The sequence below is a fragment of the Dasypus novemcinctus genome, chromosome 21 (assembly GCF_030445035.2).
Source record: "Dasypus novemcinctus isolate mDasNov1 chromosome 21, mDasNov1.1.hap2, whole genome shotgun sequence".
Lineage (NCBI taxonomy): Eukaryota > Metazoa > Chordata > Mammalia > Cingulata > Dasypodidae > Dasypus > Dasypus novemcinctus.
The window spans coordinates 43,796,828-43,824,494 of NC_080693.1; the positions used below are offsets into that span (position 1 = coordinate 43,796,828).

The 27,667-nt window shown below is 39.5% G+C and overlaps 1 protein-coding gene and 1 pseudogene across 1 annotated transcript in view; one reads left to right on the forward strand and one right to left on the reverse strand.

Annotated features, from left to right (window-relative positions):
* Positions 1-540: 540 nt before the first annotated feature.
* PPM1D (protein phosphatase, Mg2+/Mn2+ dependent 1D) overlaps positions 541-27,667 on the forward strand; it is a 101,148-nt gene continuing 74,021 nt past the window's right edge. The window contains exon 1 of the mRNA XM_004450305.4: positions 541-1,327. Within this exon, the coding sequence (XP_004450362.1) occupies positions 850-1,327 (478 nt within the window). The 5' untranslated portion in view covers positions 541-849. The remainder of the gene's footprint in view (positions 1,328-27,667) is intronic.
* Positions 5,398-12,714, reverse strand: LOC139437213 (small ribosomal subunit protein eS4-like; annotated as a pseudogene).

A 27,667-nucleotide genomic window follows, 5' to 3' on the forward strand; every position in this document is an offset into this window, starting at 1 on the left:
GTCAAGAGTTAGTTAAAATACAACAGTTAAGTCTCCGACATTCCTAGTTACGTGAAATGAGACTGCGCAGCTAAGGTTAAAATTTCCCGAGTTTTCTTAACAAAACCGATTGCCTCCCTCCTTCAGCTTTCAGTCGGTTATAGCCCACCTAAACCCAGATAAAGAGTGCCACACTTTCCCAGATTCTTCACAAACCACTTTCCAAGGGAAGTTTCCCGCCATTTCACGTCAAAGAATGGAGGTCTTTTTCCCTAAGATTCTCCATGTGGAAAGCCCGCGCTCATACTGTTTTTCCCTCAAGAAGAGCAGCGGGTCGCGAACGGCAATTAGGCCGCATGAGGATCCCGGGTACTGAACAAAAAGGTGACTAAGTCGCTTAGCACCCACAAAAAACTCGGAAAGCGAAATGCGCGCTGAGATGGAAAAATGAATTCAGGTGAGCGCGGGACCAGGGCCCCGGGTAGGAGGAGGGAACGCGGCCGTTACAAGGCGGAGCGAAAATCAGGGACGGAGGGCGGGCTCCCAGCTCGACTCGGGATTGGTAGAGCCTGAGGTACCCGAGCGACGAAAGTCTGGAGAGCACCTGATTTGCGTGGTGGGCGCGAGCAGGCGGGTCAAGCGCATTGCGCACGCGCAGCTGCTCGGCTCCCGTCGTCTTAGCGCTCAGGCCCAGCTCTCGCGGAAGAGTACAGACATCGCGCCCCCTCCCAACCCCACTCCGGGACCGCCCCCTCCCCCCTCTCGGCGTCTTCGAAGATAAACAATAGTTGACCCGCGAGCGCGCAGTCTGTCTCCCGCCGCCGGATTCGGCGGATTCCCGGGAACCGGCGGGATCCGGACCAGCCGGCTATGGCGGGGTTGTACTCGCTGGGAGTGAGCGTCTTCTCCGACCAGGGCGGGAGGAAGTACATGGAGGACGTTACTCAGATCGTTGTGGAGCCCGATCAGACGACTGAAGAAAAGCCCTGGCCGCGAAGCTCGCCCTCTCAGCCGTCGCCTCCGCAGCCGTCACCGCCGCCGCCGGCTCTTCCTGGCAGCGAAGTCTCGGGGAAAGGCCCATCCTTGGCCACCCGAGCAGCTCGCGATCTTCCTGCGGACGCCGGGGTCTCGCCGGCTCCCGGCCGCTGCTGCCGCCGGCGTTCCTCTGTGGCATTTTTCGCAGTGTGCGACGGGCACGGTGGGCGGGAGGCGGCACAGTTTGCCCGAGAGCACTTGTGGGGTTTCATCAAGAAGCAGAAGGGTTTCACCTCGTCCGAGCCGGGGAAGGTTTGCGCTGCCATCCGCAAAGGCTTTCTCGCTTGTCACCTCGCCATGTGGAAGAAACTGGGTAAGTTCTGTGGCTTGTTTGGCGCCCTTCTCTTTTTCAGGCCTTTTACAGCTTTTGGCACCGGCGCCGCGTGGGCCGCCGACACCTAAGATCGGTATCAAAGTGTAAATTTATAGAAGTGAAGACTTCTCGGTCAAATAGCGCTTTAAAGTTGGAGGTGAGGGCAAATTGGCCTTGGGAAAAAAGATAGGTTTGCTGTCTCCCTGCAGCCGGACCTTCTCTTTATTTCCATCCTCCGAGGATCACTGGAAAGCAGCCCTATCCTTCTCTGCTTCACTGGTGGGCTGCCGCCAGCGAAAAAATGTTTGAAACCTCGCGCTGCCCGGACTACGCGAAGGAAGCGGGAGGTGGCAAAAATTATAGTGTTTCTTTAGAATCTGTCATAATTTTCCTCATGAAGGACTTGCTCGTCTCGGTTGCCTCCTACTGGTGGTGTCAGTTCTCCAAATTGACCTGGGCTGGCTGGTAGAATCAAGTATTCCGTTATCGTGATTATAAAGTGTTTTTAGGATCTTTATGCTTACACTATATATGACCAGATATGAAAAATAAAAGCACTAAACGTGTTATTTCGTAAACGCCCCGTGTTAAGGGTGTGTATTAAATTCTGCTAGAGCTTTTTATTATAAGTACAGACTGTTCTGGTTGTTGTCTTAGGTAATGCTGCCAGATAGTTCTCAACAATTTCTGGTTAAAAGTACTTACAAGTTGTAAATAACCGTCAAAGTAACAAAAGGTAAAGAATTACTGATATACTAAAAGGAAATCGGGGCCTTAATTTCGTAAAAATTAAGCGGAGCGTAGGAGCTCCGAAAGTTTGAAAGTGTAATTTCACCTAAATTTTAAGTGTTTTCTAAAGCCGCCAATTTTTCTCTACAAATTGTTTCCGTACCTGTTATCATACACGACTACGGTTGTTTTTATTCATTGCTGTGAATAAAGCACATGAATCTTTTTTATAGAAAAAGAAAAGATAATACTCTTCTGGCATTAAAAAAACACAACTCTTGTATATGGAAGCATAATAAAGTTGTTTTGTTTTCAACAGAGGGACAGAAACGGAAAACAGTCAAAGAATTGTCAAATACAGAACATTTTCAAAAGGTATTTTCATAAAATTGCAGACCAGCCGCTTTCCAAGTCTGTTTTCCATTTGCTTGGCTTTCTACCCAGAATTATTTGATTGACTCATAGACCAACCATTCGGCTTGTTGGAAGCTTTTCCCATCCAATCAGAGAAGCCCCTTAATATGGATTTGTTTTGTTTTTGTGTAGGGAGGGTAGAAGCAAAAGCACTGCAGTATATTCTAGAAATATGTCATATTGACTGCAGAGCAACTAGAAGTAGACAGCAAGGCAACAAGACAGAGGAAGATTAGACAACAAAGAACTATTTAGAGTCCTGTTTATTCCAGTACACTTGGAGCAAGACGAATGTCATGTGTTTGAACTTTAAGGACTGAAAAAATATGGACATTTTGAGTTAACTGACTAAAAAAAGTTTATGTATAAACCCTGATGAGCATATTTTAATACAGCAGGAGCCATCTGTTAAATGTGAATGTGCATGTCTTTTACATAAGCGTGTTTGTTTGTTTTGTATTATATATGCATATTTTTTGAATCAAGCTTTCACCCTTATGATGCATAGTTTTGAGCCCTAGACTCCAGGCTGAATAACACAGATCCAATTTTCTAACAGGTTTTTTTTTTTTTTTCAAGTTTAACCAAATTTATATAAAATGAGTATATGGAAGTCTTGAACACAGGAAATGCAGTTAAAAAAATAACCTCCGTCCAGATTTCATGGATGGCTCCTTCATTTTCTATAAAATAAACTTAAACTCTTCAGTTTGTAATCCACAGGCCAAGCTCTTCCCGGTCCATCTTCGTCCTCATTCATTTGTATCTGTTACCCACATTTCTACCACATTAGTCTACTCACCTTTTTCCTGGACACATTGAACTATTCCGTTTTTGTGGATTCCTGCCACCGCCCCACCCCGCCCAAAGAAAGACAATTCAAATGAAAATACACTCATCATACAGTCTCCAAGTCAACATATTTTATTCTGTGAAGAAGAAATTCAGTCTGTTGTGCTGTGTTGTTTTCCTGAAGTATATGAAGACAAAGCAGCCTAAGATCTGTAGTAGGAAAAGAGGAATGTTCTATTAATCTTTTCAGATAATTTTGGGTATTTTACACCAAAGTGGTAGTTTCTTAAGGTTATTTGCAATGGAATCCTGAACCTTATAATTGAACTTTTCATGCTCTTACATCCAGATCCATTAGTCTTTCATTTTGAATGTTCTTTGTCCATGTATATTTTTGTAATTTGAGCATTAGTCATTTGAGAAATGATTCACTGAGTTAATGCAGATCTTCCAAATATTGATGCATTTCATTATACAATGTTTTTTAAAAATTATGTTTGTTAATATTATTACTGATTTCATCAGAAAAATCTTTAAGTAGTTGAGGCATGTTTTTCAAAATGAGAGCTTTCAAGAATTTTATCATTGACAAGTACTGCCAGTTGTTTTTCTTGAAGTGAAAAGCTCACATTGTTCATTTTCAAGAAAATGTATGCCAAATGCCCTAAAGTAACATAGTTTGTCAGCCTTTCAGGCAAAATGGTAGTCCTTAAATCAGTGTTGATAGTTCAGTTCCTAATTCAATCACAATGACAAGTGCTTTTCCTGTAGACAGCTATAGCATACAGCAGAAGCTTGTGCATATTTCCCTTTTCATGCATAGTATTAAAAAGACTAATAGGTTGAGATTTAATAAAATTTGTTTTTATTGCATTGTCAAGGACATTCTTAAGTATAACTGATTTGCTTTTTTCTTTTTTTTTAACTGAGTGGGTGGCTATGAAAAATACAATGACTACTCTTGAGTTTGGTGCCAACTGCCTTGACTCCTGCTAAGGCACCAGGAATTTACCCACCATTGCTTTTGAACCTATAATTGCAAATGTCAACATAGTGAAAAAGGCAAATAAAGTCTTAGAATGATTATGAAAATAGTTTTGACTTTGCAGGATCCCTGTAAAGATCCTTGTGGTTGCAGACCACTGTGAGAGGAGCACTACTTTATAGTATCTGCCTCTCAGCTAATTTTTTTTTTAAGAGAAATTATGAGTTTACAAAACAGTTATGCATTAAATACACGATTCCTGTATACGACCCCGCCACTAACACCTTGTATTATTGTAGAACGTTTGTCACAATAGATGGTGGTACTTTTTTATAACTGTCATATTTTTTCTTAAATAGTTGTTATCTTTGTTAAAACTGAGGTGAGTTTATTAAAATAGTTCTATCTATTATTTGTCTAGCTTATTTCACTCAATATATTGTATTCAGGGTTCATCCATGTTGTGGCATACATCAGGATTTCCTTTGGTTTTATGGCTGAATAATATTCCATTGTATGTACATCCACATTTTGTTTATCCTTTAATTGGTTGATAGACACTTGGGTTGCTTTCATTTTTTGGCATCTGTGAATAATCATGCTGCGAACATCGGTATACAAATATCTGATTGAACCCTGCTTTAGTTCTCCTGGGTATATATCTAGTAGCAGGATTGCTAGATCATATGGTAATTCTATACTTAACTTCCTGAGGAACAACCAAACCATCTTCCACAGTGACTGCACCATTTTAAATTCCTACCAGCAATGAATGAGTGTTCCTATTTCTCCACAGCCTCTCCTGTAGTTTTCTGTCCTCTTAATAGAGTGTGTGAAATATCTCATTGTGGTTTTTTATTTGCATTTCTCTAATAGTTATGATGAACTTTTTTTTTTCATGTGCTTTTTAGCCATTTATATTTCCTCTTAGAAAAAAAGTCTGTTCAAGTTTTTTGTCCATTTCTTTTGGAATTTTTATTTTTATGTGCAGAAAATTCAGCTGTGTACATTTAGCCCAGTTTAGTGGCAAGCTCTTTAGCCTTTGCCTTCTTTAGCTAGGCAATGTGAGCCATGGATTTTGGACCCAGAACATTGTCTCGTCAGTGATGGTGGATCTCGCTTCCACCAGCTTAGCTAGTGCTCCTTTGTCTTACATGTTGACCTGAATGAAGGTGATGGTGGTGCAGATCCTTCTGTGGACTAGCCGTTCCAGCCTGGCCTTTCCCTTGATGATAAAGTAGGGAACCCCCATCTTACAGCACAAGGCAGGCAGGAAGACAGCCAGCTTGATGGGGTCCACATCATGTGCAGTGACCACCAGCTGGGCCTTCTTTTCCATCAAGGTGGTGACAGTGTTCAACCCTGCTTGAGGCACAGGTGGCCTCTTAATGGGGACATACCCTTTGCTGGCACCTTTCTTCTCAACCTGGGCCAACAGCCTCTGCTTCTTTTGCTTTGTTTCTGGTGCTGCCTGTTTCTTTGCAAAGTCCTTTGATGCACAAAAGCTATTAATTTTGAGGAGGTCACATTTATCTATTTTTTTTCTTTTCTTGTATGTGCTTTGGTGTAAAGTCTAAGAAAACTTTGCCTACCACAAGACCTTTTTTTAATATATATATTTATTTATCCCCACCCCCACCCCCAGTTGTCTGCTCTCTGTGTGTTCTTCTGTGTCTGCTTGCACCCTCGGTGACACTGGGAAACTGCGTCTTTTTTGTCGTGTCATCTTGCTGCCTCAGCTCTCCATGTGTGCAGCGCCACTCCTGGGCAGGCTGTGCTTTTTTCACACAGGGCGGCTCTCCTTGCAGGGCACACTCCTTGTGCGTGGTGCACCACCATGTGGGGGTGCCCCTGTGTGGCAGCACTGCACGTGGGCCAGCTCACCACACAGGTCAGGAGGCCTTGGGTATGGAACCCTGGACCCTCCCATATGGTAGGTAGATGCTCTATCAGTTGAGCCATGTCCGCTTCCCTACCACAGGATCTTGAAGATGCTTTCCTACATTTCCTTGTAGGAGTTTTATAGTCCTGGTTCTTATATTTAGGTCTTTGATCCATTTTGAGTTAATTAAAAAAAATTTTTTTTATTCCCTCCCTTTATTGTTTGTGCTCACTGTCTGCTGTGTCCATTCACTGTCTTTTTTTGTGTGTCTGCTTGTCTTTTTTTTCTCATCTTTCTCTTTAGGAGGCACCGGGAACTGATCCCGGGACCTCCAGTGTGGGAGAGAGACACTAAATTGCTTGAGCCACCTCATCTCTCCCCAGTCTGCTGCGTCTCTCATTGTCTCTCCTCTGCGTCTCCCTTTTTTGCATCATCTTGCTGTACCAGCTCTCTGTGGCGTGGGCCACCAACTCTCTGTACCATGGGCCGCCAGCTCTCCATGGTGCAGTCCAGCTTGCCTTCACCAGGAGGCTCTGGGAATCAAACCCTCCCATGAAGTAGACAAGCCACATCTGCTTCCCTTGAGTTAATTTTTCTATATGGTGTGAGATAGGGTCCTCTTTCATTCTTCTGCATATGAATATCCAGTTTTTCCAGAACCATTTGTTGAAGAGCCTATTTTTTCTGAATAGTGTGGACTGAATAGCCTTATCAAAAATCACTTGGGCATATGGGAGCAGATGTGGCTCAAGCAGTTGGGCGTCTGCTTCCCACATGGGAGGTCCTGGGTTCGGTCCCCAGTGCCTCCTAAAACAAAACAGAACAAACAACAACCAAAAAACCCAAGCAAATAATGGGAAAACTAACACAGGGGAACTTTGTGGCTCAGTGGTTGAGTGTTGGCTTCCGGCATAGGAGGTCCTGGGTTCAATCTCTGGTCCTGGCTCCTCAAAAAAAAAAAAAGAAAAAAAAATTCAATTGGGCATAGGTGTGAGGTTCTATTTCAGAACTCTCAGTTAACATTCATCAATATATCCTTATGCCAATACCATGCTGTTTTGGTATTGAACTTGTTTATTAGCTCTAGTAGCTTTGTTCTAGACTTTTTTGGGACTTTATATATGGGATCATGTCACTTGCAAATAATGAAAATTTTACTTTTTCCTTTCCAGTTTGGGTGTCTTTTATTTCTTTCTCTTGCCTAATTGCTCTGGCTAGAACTTCCAGTATAGTGTTGAATGATACTGGTCACAGTGGGTATCCATGTCTTGTTCCACATCTTAGAGGGAAAGCTTTCAGTCTTTAACCATTGAGTACAGTGCTGTGACTTTTTCATATATGCTGTTTATCATGTTGAAGTTTCCTTTTATTGCTATTTTTCAAAATGTTTTTAATCAAGAAAGGATTCTGTATTTTAAGTGACTTTTCTGCATCAATTGAGATAATCAGGTGATTTTTTTCCCCCACTATTATTTTGTTAATGTAGTATAAACAAGATTTTCTTGTTTTTAACCACCCTTGCATACTTGGGATAAAATTCACTTGATCATGGTGTATACTTCTTTTAACATGTTGTTGGATTTGATTTGTATTTAGTTGAGGATTTTCGCATCTAAATTCATAGGAGAAATTGCTCTATAATTTTTTTTCTTATAGTATTTTTGGTATTAGGATGGTATTGGCTTCATACAATGTGTTCCCTCCTCAATTTTTTTGGAATAGTTTGAGCAGGATTGGTATTAATTTTTCTTGGAATGATTGGTGGAATTCACCTATGAAGCCATCTGGTCCTGGACTTTTCTTTGTTCGAGTTTTTTGATGACTGATTCAATCTCTTTGCTTGTAATTGGTCTGTTGAGGTCTTCTACTTCTCCTAGAGTCAGTGTTTCTGTGTGTGACAGTTTAAAGCTTTTTGTGAATCCCAGGAAAGTTCATGTACTTGGAGCTAATCCATTCTTATGGTTGTGGGTCCATGGATTGGATTGAAGTCAGTTGGGGGCCTTTGATCTGAGTACTTCAGAGAGATGTGACCCAGGATGGGTCTCGGCCCTCTTGCGAATGAGAGAAACATGCAAAGATCCACAGAGAAAAAGAGCTGCCATTTTACCTTGCCATGTGAGAGAGGACTCCAGGATCGCCTGCAGCCTTAGAAAGAGAAACCCTGGGAGGCTGAGAGAGAGGCCAGAGTCTAGAATCAGCAGAGCAGCCCAGAGAAGAGAGATGACCCTTGTGCCTGATTTCCCACAGCTGACTTGGGTAAGAAAGTCAGCCTGGAGGAGAAGGCAGAGGCTGGCCGCCATTTTACCTTGCTAAGTGTCTGGAGTCCAGGATCACCAGCAGCCAAATTTTGGTGAGACAGAATCTTTGATGATGCCTTGGTTGGACATTTTCACGGCCTCGGAACTGTAAGCTTTTAACTGTAATAAATCCCTATTGTAAAGCCAACCCATTCTAGTATTTTGAATTGGCAGCCTGTGGCAAACTAAAAGCATGTTTCTAGGAATTAGTCAATTTCCTATAAGTTGTCTAATTTGTTGGAATATAGTTGTTCATAATATCATCTTATGATACATATTATTTCTGTGGGTCAATAGTAATCTTACTACTTTTCTGATTTTATTTGCATGTTCTCTTTTTTTCTTTGTTGGTCTAGGTAAGGATTTGTCAATTTTATCGATCTTCTCAAAGAACCAACTTTTAGTTTTTTAATTCTCTCTGTTGTTTTTTCCTTATAAATTTCATTTATTTCTGCTCTAGTCTTTGTTTTGTTATTTCTTTCCTTCTGCTTGCCTTGGAATTAGTTTGCTGTTCTTTTTCTAGTTCCTCCAGATGTGCATTTAGAGCTTTGATTTTAGTTCAGCTTTTTTTAAAAAACAAATCAATTTTATTTATACTTATTAATAAAGCATACAATTCATCCAAAGCATACACTCATTGGTATTTTATATAATTACATAGTTGTGTGTTCATCACCTCAATCATCATTGGAGCATTTTCATTATTTCAATAATAATGATAAACAAAAAAAATCAAAATTCTTTACCTCTTTTTCTTTCTATGCTTCCCCTGCTGTACATTCTTTGAGTTTTTCTCTTTATAGTAATGAAATTGTTCTAAAATTTTTTGTGGTGATGAATGTACAACATTGTGATTATACTAAAAGGCATTGATTGTACACTTTAGATAGGTCTATGATATATGAAAATATCTTAATAAAAGTGCTTAATAAATAAATTGTGCAAGAATAGCCAGAAGGGAGCAGATATGGCTCAAGCAGTTGAGCGCCTGCTTTCCCACAAGGGAGATCCCAGGTTCAGTTCCTGGTGCCTCCCCAAAACACAAACAAGGAAAGAAATGAAAAAGCCAACTCAGAGGAGCTGATGTGGCTCAGTGGTTGAGCACCAGTTTCCTACATATGAGGTCTGGGGTTCAATCCTGGGCTGGTAGCTCAAAAAAAAAAAAAAAAGAATAGCCAGAAATAGCAACTATGTATAACTCTTCTTTTTAACGTAAGGGTTTAGGGCAGGGGTTCTTAATCCGGGGTCCACAATCTTGAATTGAAAAAGTCAACTTAATGTCTGTTTTCTCTGACCTCTAACTGAAATCTAGCATTTCCTTAACTTATCAATGTATATGATAAATAAATTACAGTAGTATTCATTTCACTTGACTGCAGAAGAGGGTCTATGGAACAGAAAAGGTTAACAACCCCTAGTTTAGGCCTATAAATTTCCTCTTACCACTGTCTTCACTTCATCCCATAAATTGTGATTATGTTTCCTCATTTTCTTTCATCTTGAGATATTTACTGATTTCTCTTGCAATTTCTTCTTTAACCCACTGATTGTTTAAGAGTATATTGTTTAACCTCCATGTATTTGTGAATTTTCCAGTTTTCTGCCTGTTTTTGATTTTTAGCTTCATTCCATTATGGTCAGAGAGAGGACTTTGTATAGTTTCAATCTTTAAAAATTAATGGGACCTGCTTTGTGGCCTAACATATGGTCTATCCTGGAGAATGATCTGTGTATACTTGAGAAGAATGTACATCCTGCTCTTTTGGGGTGCAGAGTTCTGTATATGTTCTGTATGTCTGTTAGGTCTAGTTCATTTATCAAATTACTCAAGTTTTCTGTTTCCTTATAGATCCTGTTTAGATGTTCTATCTGTTGATGAGAGTGGAGTGATGAAGTCTCCAACTGTTATTTTTAGGGACATCTATTTCTCCCTTCAGTTTTGCTGGTGTTTTGCTTCATATATTTTGGGGCACCATGTTTAGGTGCATAAGTATTTATGATTGTTACTTCTTCTTGGTGGATTGCCCTTTTTATTGTTATGTAGTGTCCTTCTTTAACAGTTTTGCATTTAAAGTCTATTTTGTCTGGTATTAGTATAGCTATTCGACTCTTTTGGTTCCTGTTTGCATGGAATATCTTTCTGTAACCTTTCACTGTCAACCTTTTTGTATCTTTGTTTCTTCTGTTTGTGAATATTTTAAGCTCTCCTCATTTGTGAAGGACACTTTTGCCTGATAAAGAATTCTTGGCTGGCTTGGTTTTTTTTCCTTCAGTACCTTAAATATACCATTGTCTTATTGGTGCCGTGGTTTCTGATGAGAAATCTGTTTTTTGTCTTACTGCGGATCACTTTTATGTGATGAATCCCTTCTCTCTTTCTGTTTTCAGATTTCTCTCTATCTTGTGATGAATCACTTTTCTCTTTTTGTTTTCAGAAGTTTCTCTTCATCTTTGGCAATTCATACTCTGATTAGTATGTCTTGGAGTAACTCTGTTAGGATTTATTCTGTTGGGGTATGTTGTGCTTTTTGGGCATTATAATTATGCTTTCTTAGGAGTTGGGAAATTTTTATCCATTATTTCCTCAAATATTCTTTCTTCTGGATTTGCATTCTCTTCTTCTTCTGGGATGCCCAAGGTATATATGTTTCTGTACTTTGTGCTGTCATTCAAATCCCTGAGACACAGCTCAATATTTCCATTCTTCTTGCTGTGTGTTCTTCTGTCTGTAAGATTTTAGTTGTCCTGTATTCTAGTTCACTGATTCTTTATTCTGTCTGTTCAAATCTGTTATAGTATGCCTCTAGTGTATTTTTTTCAAACTAAAATGTATACTATGTGTATAGTACATGTTGTGTTGTTAAGAACAAAGATTTTCAGAATAAAATTATAAAGATAGAAATCTACAAGAAGTTAAATAAAAATCCTTCAGTTTTAAAAAGTATTTGTTAATTAGTTATTTATCAAGAATATAACATGTTCAAGTTTCACAATTCAGGAGCATAGGTAGTTCAGTGACAAACATTTAGAGAACTCAATCCAAAGAAATACTTGATGTTCGGAAATCACTTTGCACTCTGAAAGATACCAGCCTTCCTTATCTCCTCACATCTTTAGTGGAATCACAGTTTCTGTAGAAATCTGCACATACCTTCTTTCTTGGTTCAGCCATAGCAAACTTATAGAGAGCTGTAATCCCCGCGAACACAACAGATGCTTCAACAATATGAAATTGTGGACACTTGGCCAAAAAGCCTCATATCTGAAAACCCTGTAATTTTTTTCCCCCATGCTTCATTATAATTAGTCACTAGGTGTTTCTGTTCATGTCAAAGAACATTTCACCTACTGCTCTGTTTGGCTGCCAGTTTCTTGTCTCTCTCTGTGGCATTTGGGAGGCATATACCTTATCTCGGGGAAGAGAAATCCATTGTTGTTGCCTATTCCAATAACAAAAATTTTGGAAAGCCTGGTGGCAAAGCTGTTGCTATTGGCATTTCTCACATGAACAACATCAAAAGAGCCAGGATACCTCTCTCTCTGTTGGCAGTCACACCAATTCTTCCAAGTTTAGCATCTCTAGTCACCATACACAGGTTACCAGTATTGAACTTTATGAAACTGATAATCTTACCTGTCTCCAAATCAGTTTGAATGGTGTCATTCACCTTAATGAGGGGATCAGAGTAGCAGATAGTGAGGGAATCATGGGTCACCAGAATGAGGGATTCCTTTTGTGCCTACAGAGATCTTCTTCACTTTGCACAACTTGTACTTGGCCTCTTCAGATGTAATATGATGAATAGCAAAGTGACTCTTGGTATCACAGATCAGACGGAAATTCCCTCTGTCAATGCTGATAACATCCATAAAACCAGCAGGATAAGTTTTATCAGTTTGGACCTTGCCGTCAATCTTGATTAACTGCTGCATATACATCTTTTTTACTTCATCTCCTGTCAGGGCATACTTAAGTCTATTCCTTAAGAAAATGATGAGGTAATGAAAATGCTCTAATAATGATTGAAGTAATGAATGCACAACTATATGATTATACCAAATACCATTGATTGTACACTTAGGATGAATTGTATGTATTATTAATATGTATCAATAAAATTGATTTGTTAGGGAGAAAAAGAGAAAAGAAAAGAATGAGGGAGAGACATTCTTTCAGCTTGTGGGGACCAGTGGATAGACAAGGAGTAAACACACCAGTAAGTTTGTCCAGTATCCAATGCTTTTGGAGCAGTACATGCTTCAAATGCTTCTTGGGATCATGAGCCATGGCTACACTAGGCATGGAAAGAGCCCTGTAATTTTTTATGTAAATTGGAAATAGTAAGAAGTCATAATTTATTTTTCTCTTTCTAAAAAAAAAAAAAAGATTTTCTGGGCCTAAAACACTGAAAAAATCCTAGAAGCAATGAACAACCCAGTAGCAATAAGCATCTTCCTAACAACTTGACAGTGATATCTAAAATCTTTTTCCCACTTAAAGCAATCAGAGATCCTTAGAGAAATCTCTAGTGTATTTTTAATTTCTTCTCTTGTGTCTGTCATCCCCATAATTTCTGTCACACTTCTTTTTATACTTTTATATTCTTCATCATGCTCACCCAGTGTTGTTGTTGTTATTGTTTTTTTTTTTAGGTACCGGGGACCATGTATGTGGGAAACCATTGCTCAACTACTGAGCCACTTTGGCTTCCCTGAGTTGGTTGGTTTGTTTTGCCCGTGGTTTTCTTCTTTTTCAGGAGCCACTGGAGACTGAACCTGGGACCTCCCATGTAGGAGGTGGGCGCTCAACTGCTTCAGCCACATATGCTGTCTCCCCAATGTCGTCTTAATATCCTTTATCTTTGTAGCCATATTTTCTTTCATCTCCTTGAATTGATTTATGAGAATGGTGTGAACATCTTTGATCAGTTTGAAATTCTGTATCTCTTTGGAAGATTTAATTTGTTCTTTTGACTGGGCCACATCTTCCTGTTTCTAAATGTGACTTTGGTTTTTTACTTATGTCTAGGCATCAGATTATCTTCATGAGTTTACTCTAAAGGTCAGTGTCTCTTGACTAGGATTTTATTGTTGATTGTCTTTGTGTCAGGTTAGTCCACCTTATTCTAGACCTTCAGACTAGCCTGTGTTTAACTGGTCAGATTTTTTCAGCTCTTTTTCATCTGATTCTTGCCCTGGGTATATGGTACACTTTTTAAGATTGTACTTTTTATGCAATTGTTTTACCTCCAGGAGGAAGCTTCCTTTCTTCTGTTTCTTAGGAATCTTGATCCTGCTCTGTTTCTTTTTGTTTTGCTTTGTAGTTTTTTACACTCCTATTAGCATCTCTAGTTTCTTTTGTCTGGAGGGCAAATTCTTTCAGGAGGGTCCCCAAAGAGGACTTTCCCAAGTCAGTATTTCCCAGCCAGAATTGGCCCAGGGACCCACGACTGTGGCTCAGACCAGCTCCAAAGTGCCTTGGGGAGGATGCCAAAGCTGTGTTTTCCTGGCCTGTCCTGCAAATGCAGCGCTTCAACTGTCTCCTGCAGCCCTTCAAAGTGATCCATCTTTAAATCTCCACTGCCTCTGCCTTTGTCCACGGCGGGGTTGAAACAATGAACTGCTGCTGTCTTTGTCCAGGATTTACTGAAACAATAGCTTAGAGCCAGGACCCAGAGATCCAAAATCACTAATCAAAACCATGATCAGTGATTGTCCCCCTCCCCACAAGATCTTGAGGAAGATAATTTTTGTCCTTTACCAGGGAGGTAGCCAAGGGACTGGACCCCACTGCGACTTGTCATGAGAATGGGCCTGGCTGCTGGCATCTGCCATGCAGAGAAAGCAGTTCACTGTTTTTTAACATAGTTTATCAGCCTCTTCATCCTACTTTTCCCTGGATGCTGTATAAAATTCTCCTGTATAGCATTGGCCTCCAGGGCCCCAGAATAGTTGTTTTAGAGAGTTCTTGCATGTTTAATACCTGTTTTGATGAAAGGACTGAGTCCTGGAGCTCCCTACTCCACTCTTTTCCCTGGAAGTTCCTTCAGTTGATTCTTTTTTTTTTTTTTTTTAAGATTTATTTAATTTACTTATTTATTTGTCCCCCACCGCCACCACCATTGTTTGCACTTGCTGTCTGCTCTCTGTCTGTTGTGTGTTCTTTGTGTCTGTTCTTCTTTTTAAGAGGCATGGGAAACCAAACCCAGGAACTCCCTTTTGAGAGGGAGTGCCCAATTGCTTAAGTCACTTCTGCTCCCTGCTTTTTGTGTCTATCATTGTGTTTTCCCTTGCTGCGTCATCTCATTGAGTCAGCTTGCCACACCAGCCTGTCAGGTCAGTTTGCTGTCTTGCCGGTCTTTTTTAGGAGGCAGCAGGAACTGAACCTGGGACCTCCCATGTGGTAGGCGGGCATCCAACTACTTGACCCACATCGCTTCCCCCTTCAGCTAATTCTTAAAATTGCTGGGGTCAGAGATATGCCTTACTAATCTATATTCAGTCCTCTTAGGGTTGACCACACCATGCTTTGCCCAAAGTAGCTGTTGAAGAACAAATTTGAGTTTGTTGAACTTCTGTGGGTATGCAGACTGAGTAACTTGACTTTATGTTTTATTTTTTTACCCACCCCTTTTCCCTCCCCAGCCCTGCTGTTTTTGCTGTCTGTGTCCATTCTCTGTGTGATCTGTATCTATCTGTTTTTGTCTTCTCTTCTCGTGTTTCTCCTCTAGGATTCTTTGGGATTCGATTGTGGGGACCTCTGATGTGGGGAGATGTTCCCTGTCAATTGTGCCACTTCAGTTCCTGGTCTCTTGACTTTCCCGTTTGTCTCTCTCTTTATTGTGTCATCATCTTGCTGCATGACTCACTTGCACCGGGCACTGGCTCACCACACCAGTACTCACGTGGGCACTCTGCTTGCTGTGCGGGCACCCACGTGGGAATTCGGCTTGCTGCACAGGCACACTTTCTTTTCTTTTTCACCAGAAGGCTCCAGGGATAGAACCTGGGTCCTCCCATATGGTAGGCAGAGGCCTTATCATTTGAGCCATGTCTGCTTCCCAACTTTATGTTTTTAAAGAACATTTTCTCTGCCCTACTAATCCCTGCTTGATTTCTTTAATAAATATTAAACTTGCCCTGTAGTGTCTTTGTAATGGTTGAGTACCCCTTCCCTATTTATAAAGGGAAAATTAATTTATCTAAAATTTTAAAAATGACTTATTTTTGTCATGAGATTAGGGGACTTTGATGAATTCAGCATGGAATGCAAGCGTATATGTGTGTATCCTTTTAAAAAAGTCATTCTTTGCATAACAGGCCATTATGTATTTTGTCAAAACCTATAAAATTGTGTGGGGCAAAGTGTAAACTATACTGCAAACAAACATCCGGGGTTAGTAGCAAAGCTTCAATATGTGTTCATCAGTTGTTTTTTTAAAATAAATGCTCTCTGCTCTCTATGTCCATTTGCTTTGTGCTCTCTGTGTATGCCTGTCTTTTCTTTAGGAGGCCCTGGGAACTGAACCTGGGACCTCCCATGTGGGAGAGAGATGCTCAATTGCTTGAGCCACTTCTGCTTCCCTTTTTTAAAGATTTATTGGGAATCCCCTATATTTTTGATGTAATATTTATATAATCTAAAACTTCCTCAAAATTAAAAAAAAAAGTCATTTTCTTTTATCTTTATTACTTCATGATCATAAGTTAGTAATTACTCATTTTCCATATGTATATTTACACATATACATTTACTGTCTTTCTTTTTTAAGTTATGCTTGCTTTCTAAGAAAGAATGATTTATAGTGTGGGTTTTTTTGGTTTATTCATTTGAAATATTATTAACCCCTCCTTTGCTAGTTCAAAGAAGATGGTGTACACAGTGCAACTTTTTATTCTGTGTGTCAGAGTCAATTGGTTTGTTATTAGGAGAAAGGTAACAGCATACTGTTAAAGTAAGTAAAATGTGATCTCTGATGTGATTACCAGGAATTTGCCATAGTATTGTAAAGGAAGATGATATGTGGAAGTTTTGTTAACTTAATTGGTTGAAAATCAGAGCATTTTCTTTAGAGAGTAAGACCAAAGGAATTATGAAGAGGCTGGTTTTAATTTAAATTGGTTGTAGTTTTGGAGATGGTTTTCATTACATTAAATTTAAAATTGAAAGAAAGAAAGGGAGGAGGGGTTTACATTTGAAGAAAACTTCTCTTAGAATCATGGAATTTTAAACCTTTATCTTTAGTTTGGTGATTCCCTTTTTTTTTCCCCTACCAAGGACTTAAGCTTTTCACACACATCATATGTTCTAAGGGAGTTGTTTGCCATACTGTTTAAATACAAATTAATTTTTTCCATATTTGTTACATAGTATTAGTTTTGATCAATATTAGATAATTTCTTCTCTTCCCTGGAGGCCGTTTAGTGTTCTATACTTGTTCTAACTTTTACAAGTAAATATATGTTTCTTTGAATCTTCAAGCTGTATTATAAAATATTTCAGAAGTAGTAAAAGATATAGAGAATGACATAATTCTTTATATCACTTAAAACATTAACAATGTAGGTATGATCCCCTCTCCTAACAATATTGTATCACATTCTTTTCCCTTCCCAAGAGAGGCAATTGCTGTCCTGAATTCTGTATTTATTATTTCTACATATTTCTTTATTTGATCAGTTTGTATCTCTAAACAATACATAGTACATTTTGCACCTTTTCTATAATTTCTATAATAATGACATCTTATTATACATAGTGGTCTAGATCTTGCTTTTTGGTTCCATATTGTTGGGTATGTTCTCACATATAGCTCTAGTTCATTTGTTTATTTGTTTTTACTTACTGGTAGTGTAAATAATACCATCATGGTGCTCATCCATTATATGGATATTTGTTTCTGACCATTTGTAATTAAACATAGTAGTGTTGGAAATATTCTTTTCTTTTTTTTTTTTTTAAATATTTATTTATTATTATTTTTTTAAATTACATTTAAAAAAATATATGAGGTCCCATTCAACCCCACCGCCCCCGCCCCCCACTCCCCCCACAGCAACACTCTCTCCCATCATCGTGATACATCCATTGCACCTGGTAAGTTCATCTCTGAGCATCACTGCACCCCATAGTCAGTGGTGCACATCATAGCCCAGACTCTCTCACGTTCCATCCAGTGGGCCCTGGGGGGATCTACAGTGTCCCGTAATTGTCCGTGAAGCACTATCCAGGACAACTCCACGTCCCGAAAACGCCTCCACATCTCATCTCTTCCTCCCGTTCCCCACACCCAGCAGCCCCCATGGCTACCGTTCCCACACCCATTCCACATTTTCTCTGTGGACATTGGATTGGTTGTGTCCATTGCACACCTATGTCAAGTGAGGGCTTAGATTGCACATGGGTACTGGATGCACTCTTCCCGCTTCTAGTTGTAGACACTCTAGGCTCCATGTTGTGGTGGTTGACCTTCTTCAACTCCATGTTAGCTGGGTGGAGTAAGTCCAATAAGTCAAAGTGTAGGAGCTGAAGTCTGTTGAGGCTCTGGGCCTGGGTGTCATATTATCAGTCCAGAGATTCAAATCCCCTACATATATCTTAAACCCAGCACCAACTACAATTCCAATAAAGTAGCATGCAAGTCTTGTGAAATATTCTTGTATATGTCTTTTTTGCTCACATGTGTAAGAGTTTCTCTAGCTTGGCAAACTATAGCTCATGGTCAAATGGGCTGTCATCTGCTTTGTAAATACAATTTTATTGAAACTTACATGATCAATCATTTACATATTATCTGTTACTACTTTCACACTACAACAGTTGAGTAGTTGAAGTAGATATCTAATGGCTTATCAAGCTAAAAATATTTACTATTTGGCTCTTTACAGAAAATTGCTTTACAAGGTGTTTGTACCAGTTTAACTTCCCAAGAAATGTAGGAGAGTAATGGTTGCTCCAGTCCTTACCAACACTTGAAGTTGTCAAGATGTGTTTTATGTCAGTGTGGTGATTATGAAATTCTATCTCATTGCATTTAAAATTCTTCATTTCTTTGATGAAGTTGAGGATCTTTTCATGTTTATGTAGGCAATTTGTGTTCTATGAAATGTCTTTGAACTTTTTTACCCATTTTAATATTGGATTGTTGTCTTACTGATTTGTAGTTTATGTATTTTAGATGCTAATTCTTTGTTATGTAAGTTCTGTTTTTTTTTTTTAACCTGATCTGTTCACTTTTCTCCTGATGTCTGTTAATGAACAAAGGATTCTAAATTTGATGTAGTTTAATTTATTAGTCTTTTTATAGTTCTTGCCTTTTGTGTCTTACTGAAAATTTTTTTTTGTCATAAAAATGCTGCTGTAGTTCTTCTGAAAGGTTTAAAGTTTTCTTTTTCACTATTTGTTCCTTAATATATTTGGAGTTGATTTTTGGAATGAAATTGAGGTTTAGTGTATTAGCCATCATCAAAAGGCATATTGATGCAAAGTACCAGAGGTCTGTTTGCTGTTATAAAGGGAATTTATTTGGGGTAGAAGCTTACAGTTACTGGGCCCTAAAGAGTCCAACTCAAGGTACTACAAGAAGTACTTTCTCATCCAAAGTCTGTTGCCACGTGGTGACACAAGATGGTGGGCCGTGTCTGCTAGGGTTCAGCCTTCTTTTCCCTTAAGGTTCCATGGTTCCAACTTCTGTCTATGTCAGCTGTGGGCTGACACAAGGCTTATTTCTCTTTCTGGGGCTCATCTCTTTCCAGGCTCAGCTGCTCTGTTCTCTTCACAAGGTCAGCTATTAACTATCAGGCTCTTCTCTTTCCAGTCCTGCAGGATCCTCTCTATATCTTCTCTGTGTATCTATTTCCGTGTCATAGTGTGTTTTATTAGCCCACCAAGGGAGCTGGGACTTCATACTGTGTTGCATTCTGATGAGTAAAAGCCCTAATCTTAATATAATTTAATCAGACGTCTCAGCTGAATCTAATATAGTCAAAGGGTATCACACCCACAGAAATAGACCAGTTTACAAACATAATCAGTATTTCTTTTTGGAATTCATAAATAATATCAAATTACCACAGTGGGATATGTTATTATATTTTTTATTTGGATATCTAATTATCCTAGCACCTTTTCCCTAAAAGTCTACAAGAAGAGTTCTGTAATATCACGTTTTCACATATTCCCTTTTCCCTTGGATTCTCTGGTTTGTTCCTTTGTTCTTTTTGCCTATCTCAGAACCATACTGTTTTAATTATTATATCTCTACAAATCTCTTATCTAGTATAATGAGTCCCTGCCTTCCTTATTATTTTTCTTGAGTCTCTTAGTATACTTTGGATTTCTGCTCTTCTATATGAATTTAAGTTAGTCCTTAAGTACCATAAACACATGCATAAATTCCTTGAGGTTTTGATTGGAATTGCTTGTCTCTATACTTAATTTTTTAAAAATTAATTTATTGAAGTATATTACTGATACATAAACAATAAATGTATAATAATACTTGTGAACTTACGAAACAAACATATATAACATCATACAGGACTCTCATAACTCATCCTACCACCAATAACTTGCATTGTTGTTAAACCGTTTTAACTAGTGATTAAAGAGCATTGTCAAGGCGGCGGACTTGGCCCAGTGGTTAGGGCGTCCGTCTACCACATGGGAGCCCCATGCGCAAGGAGTGTGCCCCGTAAGGAGAGCCGTCCAGCGTGAGAGAAAGTGCAGCCTGCCCGGGAATGGCCACACACACACGGAGAGCTGACAAAGCAAGATGACACAACAAAAAGAAACACAGATTCCCGTGCTGCTGACAACAACAGAAGCGGACAGAGAAGACGCAACAAATAGACACAGAAAACAGACAACCGGGGTGGCGGGGGGGAGGGGAGAGAAATAAAGAAATAAATCTTTAAAAAAAAAAGAGCATTGTCAAAATATTACTATACACTCAATTGTTTATGTATGTTCATATATAAATGATATAAAGATAATAATAGGGTTGGTTTGGGGGAAATACTTTGGTTAGTAGTAAATGTTGTGAACTTACAAAGCAAACATACATAACTTCATACAGGGGTCCCATACACCAACCCTCCACCAACACCTTGCATTGTTGTGAGAAGTTTGTTACAAATTATGAAAGAATATTATCAAAATCTTACTACTAATCATAGTCCCTATCTTAAATTTGGTGTGTTTTTCCCCCGACCCACCCTATTATTATTTTTCAAATATATTTTTTATGACAGAAATTATAAACTTGAAAAACAATCATGCACATGTACAGAATTATCAAACAACGCCCTTCCATCAACACACCATTCTGTGGTGGAACATGTGCTACAGATAATCTAATATCATCTGATTGTTACCATGTCCATAGTGTACATTTGGCTCATTTTTTTGGCTCATTTTTTCCATACTGTCTCATTATTAACACTGTATATCTTTCGCATAGATGCAAGGATATTATATTATTAGTGCTAACCACAGTCCATAGGTCACTCCAGCTGTATTTTTCCCATGCTTCTCCACATTCCCAACACCCTGCAGTAGTGATGTACATTTGCTCTAGCTCACAAAGGACACACTTGCATCTGTATCATCAACCACAATTCTCATCCACCTCTTGGTTTACTGTGCTCTTCAGTTCCTAGATTATTCTCTAGCATTGTCAGTTGGCATTTACATCCCAAGACTACCATTTTCAGCCTCATCCCCATTTATAAACTAGCTGTTACTCACTGTTACCATCCATTCTATACATTTCCACACTTTTACAGATAAGCGAATTAAAACTTCTACATACATTTAACATCAATAGTCCATCTCAGTCCTCCTCTTATCTCCTTTAAGAATCCACCACCTACCCACGTCTTGAAGATATTTTCCCATAATTTCTTCTGGAAGTTTTTATGGTTCTTTTATTTTTATTTTTTGATCCATTTTGAGTCAATTTTTGGGTAAAGTGTGATATAGGAGTCCTTTTTCTTTCTTTCAGCTATAGATATTCAGTTTTTTCAGCACCATTTTTTGAATGGATTGTTTTTTCCGAGCTGTGTGGGTTTGACAGGCTAGCCAAAAATCACTCGACCATACATGTGAGGAGGGTCAGTTTCTGAACCATCAATTTGGTTCCATTGGTCTATGTGTCTGTCTTTATGCCAGTAATATGCTGTTTTTACCGCTATAGTTAGGTAATATGATTTAAAGACTGGAGATGAGGGTTTGCTTTTCCTTTTTATGTTTCTGGCAATTCAGGACCCCCTACCCTTCCAAATAAATTTGGTGATCATGTTTTCAATTTTTTTTTTAAATGCTGGTGGAATTTTTATCGGGATTGCATTGAATCTGTATATCAGTTTGAGTAGAATTGACATCTTAATGATATTTAGTCTTCCAGTCCATAAGCATGGAATGTTCTTCCAGTTATTTTGGCCTGTTTTGATTTTTTTTTTAACATTGAGTTGCAGTTTTCTGAATACAAGTGCTTTACATCATTGGTTACTTTTATTCCTGACTATTTGAGTTTTATCTGTCATATTTTATTTTCATCACTCTTTTGACACTTTTAGTTACTTTTATTGATATAATCTTCATTTCTAGACTCTCTTCCAGGCCTCTCTCTCCTGTTTTTACTTCTCAGGCTCTAGCACACCCTTTATTATTTCCTGAAAATTTGGTCTCTTGCTTAGAAATTCTCTCAGTTTCTGTTTATGTGTGAATATTCTAATCTCACCCTCATTTTTGAAAGACAGTCTTGCTGGATATAAGATTCTTAGCTGGAAGTTTTGCTGTTGTGGTATCTTAAATCTGTCAGACCACTGTCTTCTTGCCTCCCTGGTTTCTGTGAGAAATTAGCACTTCATCTTATTGGGTATCCCATATATGTTACACATTGCTTTTCTCTTGCTGCTTTCAGAATTCTCTCTTTGACTTTGGCATTTGACATTCTGATTACTGTGTGTCTCTGAGTTGGTCTATTTGGATTTTTTTTGGATGGGAGTACATTGTGCTTCTTGGACAGGGATATCTATGTCCTTCAATAGGGTTGGGAAATTTTCTACCATTATTTCTTCAAATATTCCTTCTGCCCCTTTTCCCTTCTCTTCTCCTTCTGGGACACCCATGACACGTATGTTTGCATGCCTTTTGCTGTCATTTAGTTCCCTGGGACCTTATTCAAAATTTCCCTTCTTTTCTTCATCTGTTCTTTTGTATGTTCACTTTCAGAGGCCATTTCTTCCAGCTCACCGATTCTTACTTCTGCCGCCTCAAATCTGCTATTATATGATTTTTAAAATTTCATTGCTTGCACCTTTCATTCCCATAAGATCTGTTATTTTTCTTTGTATGCTTTCAAATTCTTCTTTGTGCTCCTCCAGTGTCTTTTTTTTTTTTTTTAAGGTTTATTTTATTTTATTTCTCCCCCCCGTACTACCCTCTACCCCCCATTGTCTGCACTCTTGTGTCCATTTGCTGTGTGTTCTTCTGTGTTCACATTCTCGGCAGCACTGGGAATCTGTGTCTCTTGCAGCTTCAGTTCTCTGTGTGTGCGGTGCCACTGTTGGGCAGGCTGCATTTTTTTAGTGCGGGGTGGCTCTCCTTGATGGGCACACTCCTTGTGCATGGGGCTCCCCTGCGCGGGGCACACCCTGTGTAGCATGGCACTCCTTGCATGTGGCAGTGCTGTGCATGGGCCATCTCATCACCTGGGCCAGGAAGCCCTGGATTGGAACCCTGGACCTCCCGTGTAGTAGGTGGATGCTCTATCAGTTGAGTCATGTCCGCTTCCCTTCCAGTGTCTTCTTAGTATCCTTAATCTCTTTAGTCATCTCACTGAATTTATTAGGGAGATTTATTTGAACATCTATGATTAGTTGTCTCAATTTCTTTATGTCATCTGGAGGCTTATCTCGTTCCTTTAACTGGGCCATATCTTCCTGTTTCTTGCTGTGGGTTGTAATTTTTTGTTGGTGTCCTGGCATCTCTCTTGCTAGAGTATTTATTCTGGGTGCAGTTTTTCTCTTTAGTTTAGGGCTTTTTGCCCTTTCTTCCTTGCTGGTTGTTCAATAGGAGCCAAGGTTGTAACTGGTGCTATAAGCTGTGGAGGCTCAAGCAGCCCTCATTGTACTGGGGACCAATGAAGCTTCTCCCAACTTTCTCCTTTTGTAGGGAGTAGGGACAGAGTCACAGTTGTGTGGAATAATCCACGTCGTGCAGGCCTAGACTGTAGTTTCCCAGAGAGACTGATGAAGCTTCACATCCCTTTCTCCCCTGCCTGGGGCTGGGATGGAGCTTTTGGTATGTGCAGCTATCTATGCAGTGTGGGTCCAAGATCCCCGCAGTTGCCCCGGTAGATTTCTGATTTTCAGTCTGTGTCAGTCAGAGGTACCTTGCAGTTACCTGGATAGGCTGGTGCAGGGTCTGCCAGCCTCCTCCCTGCTGGAGGTAGGGCTGAAGCCTAGTCTAGGGCTGACTCTTGGAGCTCCTTACTTTGCCACCATCTTGCTGGTTGTCTCACTTAAATTTTGTGAGACTTTTTATATTAGAGTCTATTTGTAAAAATGGTTACATTTATTTAAGGTATTTAATATCTTTCAGTTAAGATTTATAGATTTTCCCATAAGTTTGTGTATACTTTTGCTAAGACTTGGTCATGATTACCCTATATGTATATATGTATATATATTTTTAAAGATTTGTTTTATTTATTTATCTCCCTCCTTCTCATTGTTTGTGGTCGCTGTCTGTTCTCTGTGTCCATTTGCTGTGTGCTCTCTGTCTGCTCATCTTCCCTTTAGGAGGCACTGGGAATCGAACCTGGGACCTCCCTGTGGAAGAGAGGTGCTCAATCACCTCAGCCATCTCAGCTCCCTGGTTTGTTGATTCTCTCATTGTCTTACCTTTTTGTGTCTCTTCTGTTGTGTCATATTGTTGTGTTCAGCTTGCTGTGTCTGCCTGCCATGCCACCATGCCAGTTTGCCTTCTCCAGGAGGCACCGGAACCGAACCTGGGACCTCCCATGTGGTAGGTGGAAGCCCAATCATGCTAGCTACATCTGCTTCCCCCTGTATTTTTTGTTTTTGAATATTGTATCAATATTTTTTTCCAGTGGTCTTTTCTACAAATGTTGCTAGTGATACAGAATATCCGCATGCAAAAGAATGAAGTTGTACCCCTACCTGGCACACATTATATTAAAAAACCTCAAAATGGATAAATTGCCTAAATGTAAAATGTAAAATCATTAAATTCTTAGAAGAAAACAAAGGGATAAATCATCATGATTGTGTATTAGGCAGTAGATTTTCAGACATGACCCCAAGAGCATGAACAAGAAAAGGAAAAATTAGATAAATTGGACTTCATCAAAATTTTAAAAATTGTGCCTCAAAGGATATTACCAAGAAAGGGAAAAGACAAACTTACAGAAAAGGATAAAATATTTGAAAATCATATATCTGTTAAGCTTTTAATATCCAGGTTATATTTTAAAACCTCTTACAACTCCACAACAAAAAGAAAAACATCCTAATTAAAAAGGGCGAAAGTACTTGAATAGACAGTTCATCAAAGCAGATACACAGCTAGCCAACTAGCACAAAATACGTGAAATGATGCTCAGCGTCATTAGTCAGGGAAGTGCAAATCAAAACCACAATGAGGTATCACTTTATAAAAGCCATTAAAATGGCTGACATAAAAAAGGAAAATAATAAGTGTTGTCAAGGATGTGGAGAAATTGGAACTACTTGAACCTTGTTGGTGGGAATTTAAAATGGTTGAGCTGCTGTGGAACATAGTTTGGCGGTTCTTCAGAAAGTTAAACATAGGATTACCATATGATCCAGCAGTTTCACTCATAGGTATATACCGAAAATAATAGAAAACAGGTATTCATCAAATACATGTACACACGTACACAGAAGCACTATTCAGTGGATTGAAACAGCCCAAATATCTATCAGTGGACAAATGGATATATATACTATGAACTATTATTTGGCCATAGAAAGGAATGAAGTACTAAAATATTCTACAATATGAACGAACCTTGAAAACATTCTGCTAAGTGAAAGAGTCTAAACACAAAAGGTCACATATTGTGTGATTCCATTTATATGAAATATACACAAATGTACACAAAAATCCAAGGAGACAGAACGTAGATTAGTGGTTGCCAGAACTTGGGTGGAGGGAAGATTGTGGAGCAGCTGCTTAATGGGTGAGGGGTTTCCTTTTGGGGTGATGAAAATGTTTCTGAACTAAATAGAGATGATAGTTGCACAACATTGTGTATGTACTCAATGCCATTGATTTGTTAAATTAGAATTTCTGGTGGTGGGTCCAGGCATCAACATATTTAAAACTTGCCAATGTTGAGAAACATTATTTAAAATTTTAAAACTTTAATTGTAAAATATAACAAAAACAAATTTAACCATTTTAAGTGAACAATTCTGTGACAGTTACCTGACAATATTGTGTAACTTGCACCATTATTTCCAGACTATTTTCATCAGCACAAACCAGAACTCATATACATTTATCAATAGCCTTATGTTCCCCCTGCCTATACCTTTGGTAATCACTGTTGTGCTTTCTGTCTTTATGAATTTGCTTATTCTAAGTATTTCATATAAGAGAAATCATACAATATTTGTCCTTTTGCATCTGGCTTATTTCACTCAACATGATGTCTTCAAGATTTTTCCATGTTATAGCATACACCAGCACTTCACTTCTTTGCATGGTTAAGTAATATTCCATTGGATTGCATACACCACATTTTGTTGGATACTTGGATTGCTTTCACCTTTTGGCTTTTGTGAATAATGCAACAATGAGCATTAGTGTACAAATATCTGTCCAGTTCTTTTTGGTGTGTACCTGGAAGTAGAACTGCCAGGTCATATGGTTATTCTATATTTAACTTTCTGAGGAACCACCAAACTATCTTCCCCAGTGACTGAGCCATTTTACATTTCAACCAGCAGTGTACAAGGATTCCTGTTTCTCCACATCAGCTGTATATTTTTTAACCAGTTGGGCATTCTTTCTTTTTTTTTTAAAGATTTATTTATTTATTTAATTCCTCCCCTCCCCCCCAGTTGTCTGTTCTCTGTGTCTATTTGCTGCGTCTTGTTTCTTTGTCCGCTTCTGTTGTTGTCAGCGGCACGGGAAGTGTGGGCGGTGCCATTCCTGGGCAGGCTGCACTTTCCTCCGCGCTGGGCTCTCCTTACGGAGCACACTCCTTGCGCGTGGGGCTCCCCTACGCAGGGGACACCCCTGCGTGGGGCGGCACTCCTTGCGTGCATCAGCACTGCACATGGGCCAGCTCCACACGGGTCGAGGAGGCCCCGGGTTTGAACCGCGGACCTCCCATGTGGTAGACGGACGCCCTAACCACTGGGCCAAGTCCGTTTTCCCCTCTTTTTTTTTTTTTAAGATTTATTTTTTGTCCCGTCCCCTCCCCCCCGCCCCAGTTGTTTGCTCTGTGTCCATTCGCTGTGTGTTCTTCTGTGACTGCTTCTATCCTTGTCAGCGGCTCGGGGATCTGTGTTTCTTTTTGTTGCGTCATCTTGCTGTGCGTGCTCTCCGTGTGTGGCGCCATTCGTGGGCAGGCTGCACTTTCTTTCGCAGCTCGCCTTACGGGACGCACTCCTTGCGCGTGGGGCTCCCCTATGCGGGGGACACCCCTGTGTGGGGGACACCCCTGTGTGGCACAGCACTTCCTGCGCTCATCAGCACTGCGCATGGGCCAGCGCCACATGGGTCAGGAGGCCCTGGGTTTGAACCGTGGATCTCCCATGTGGTAGGCGGACGCTCTATCCATTGGGCCAAGTCTGCTTCCTGACATTCTTTCTTTTAATTAGCATACTTAGTCTGTTTTTCGTTGTTTAATATCTGGAATTATTTTTTCCATTTTGTTATGGGTCTTCTGCTTTTCTTGCTTTTTTCTCTTCACTTCCACTCTCTCAGCCCCTAGCCTTTCTGCTTTCTTTTGTGTTCAATAGGTGATTTATTCTTTTTCTTCCCTTTTGTTTGAGAATTGTCTACTTTTATCTAATCTTTTCTGAACAGTAAAATGACCTTATAAGTTTTAACTCTGATTCCTTCCCTTCTATCATTTTTCATTGTCCTCTTTATATGTCCATACTGTCCAATACAATAGCCTAGCCACTTACTAGATATTGCTATTTAATTTTTTAAAAATTCTGTATTGAGGTATTTG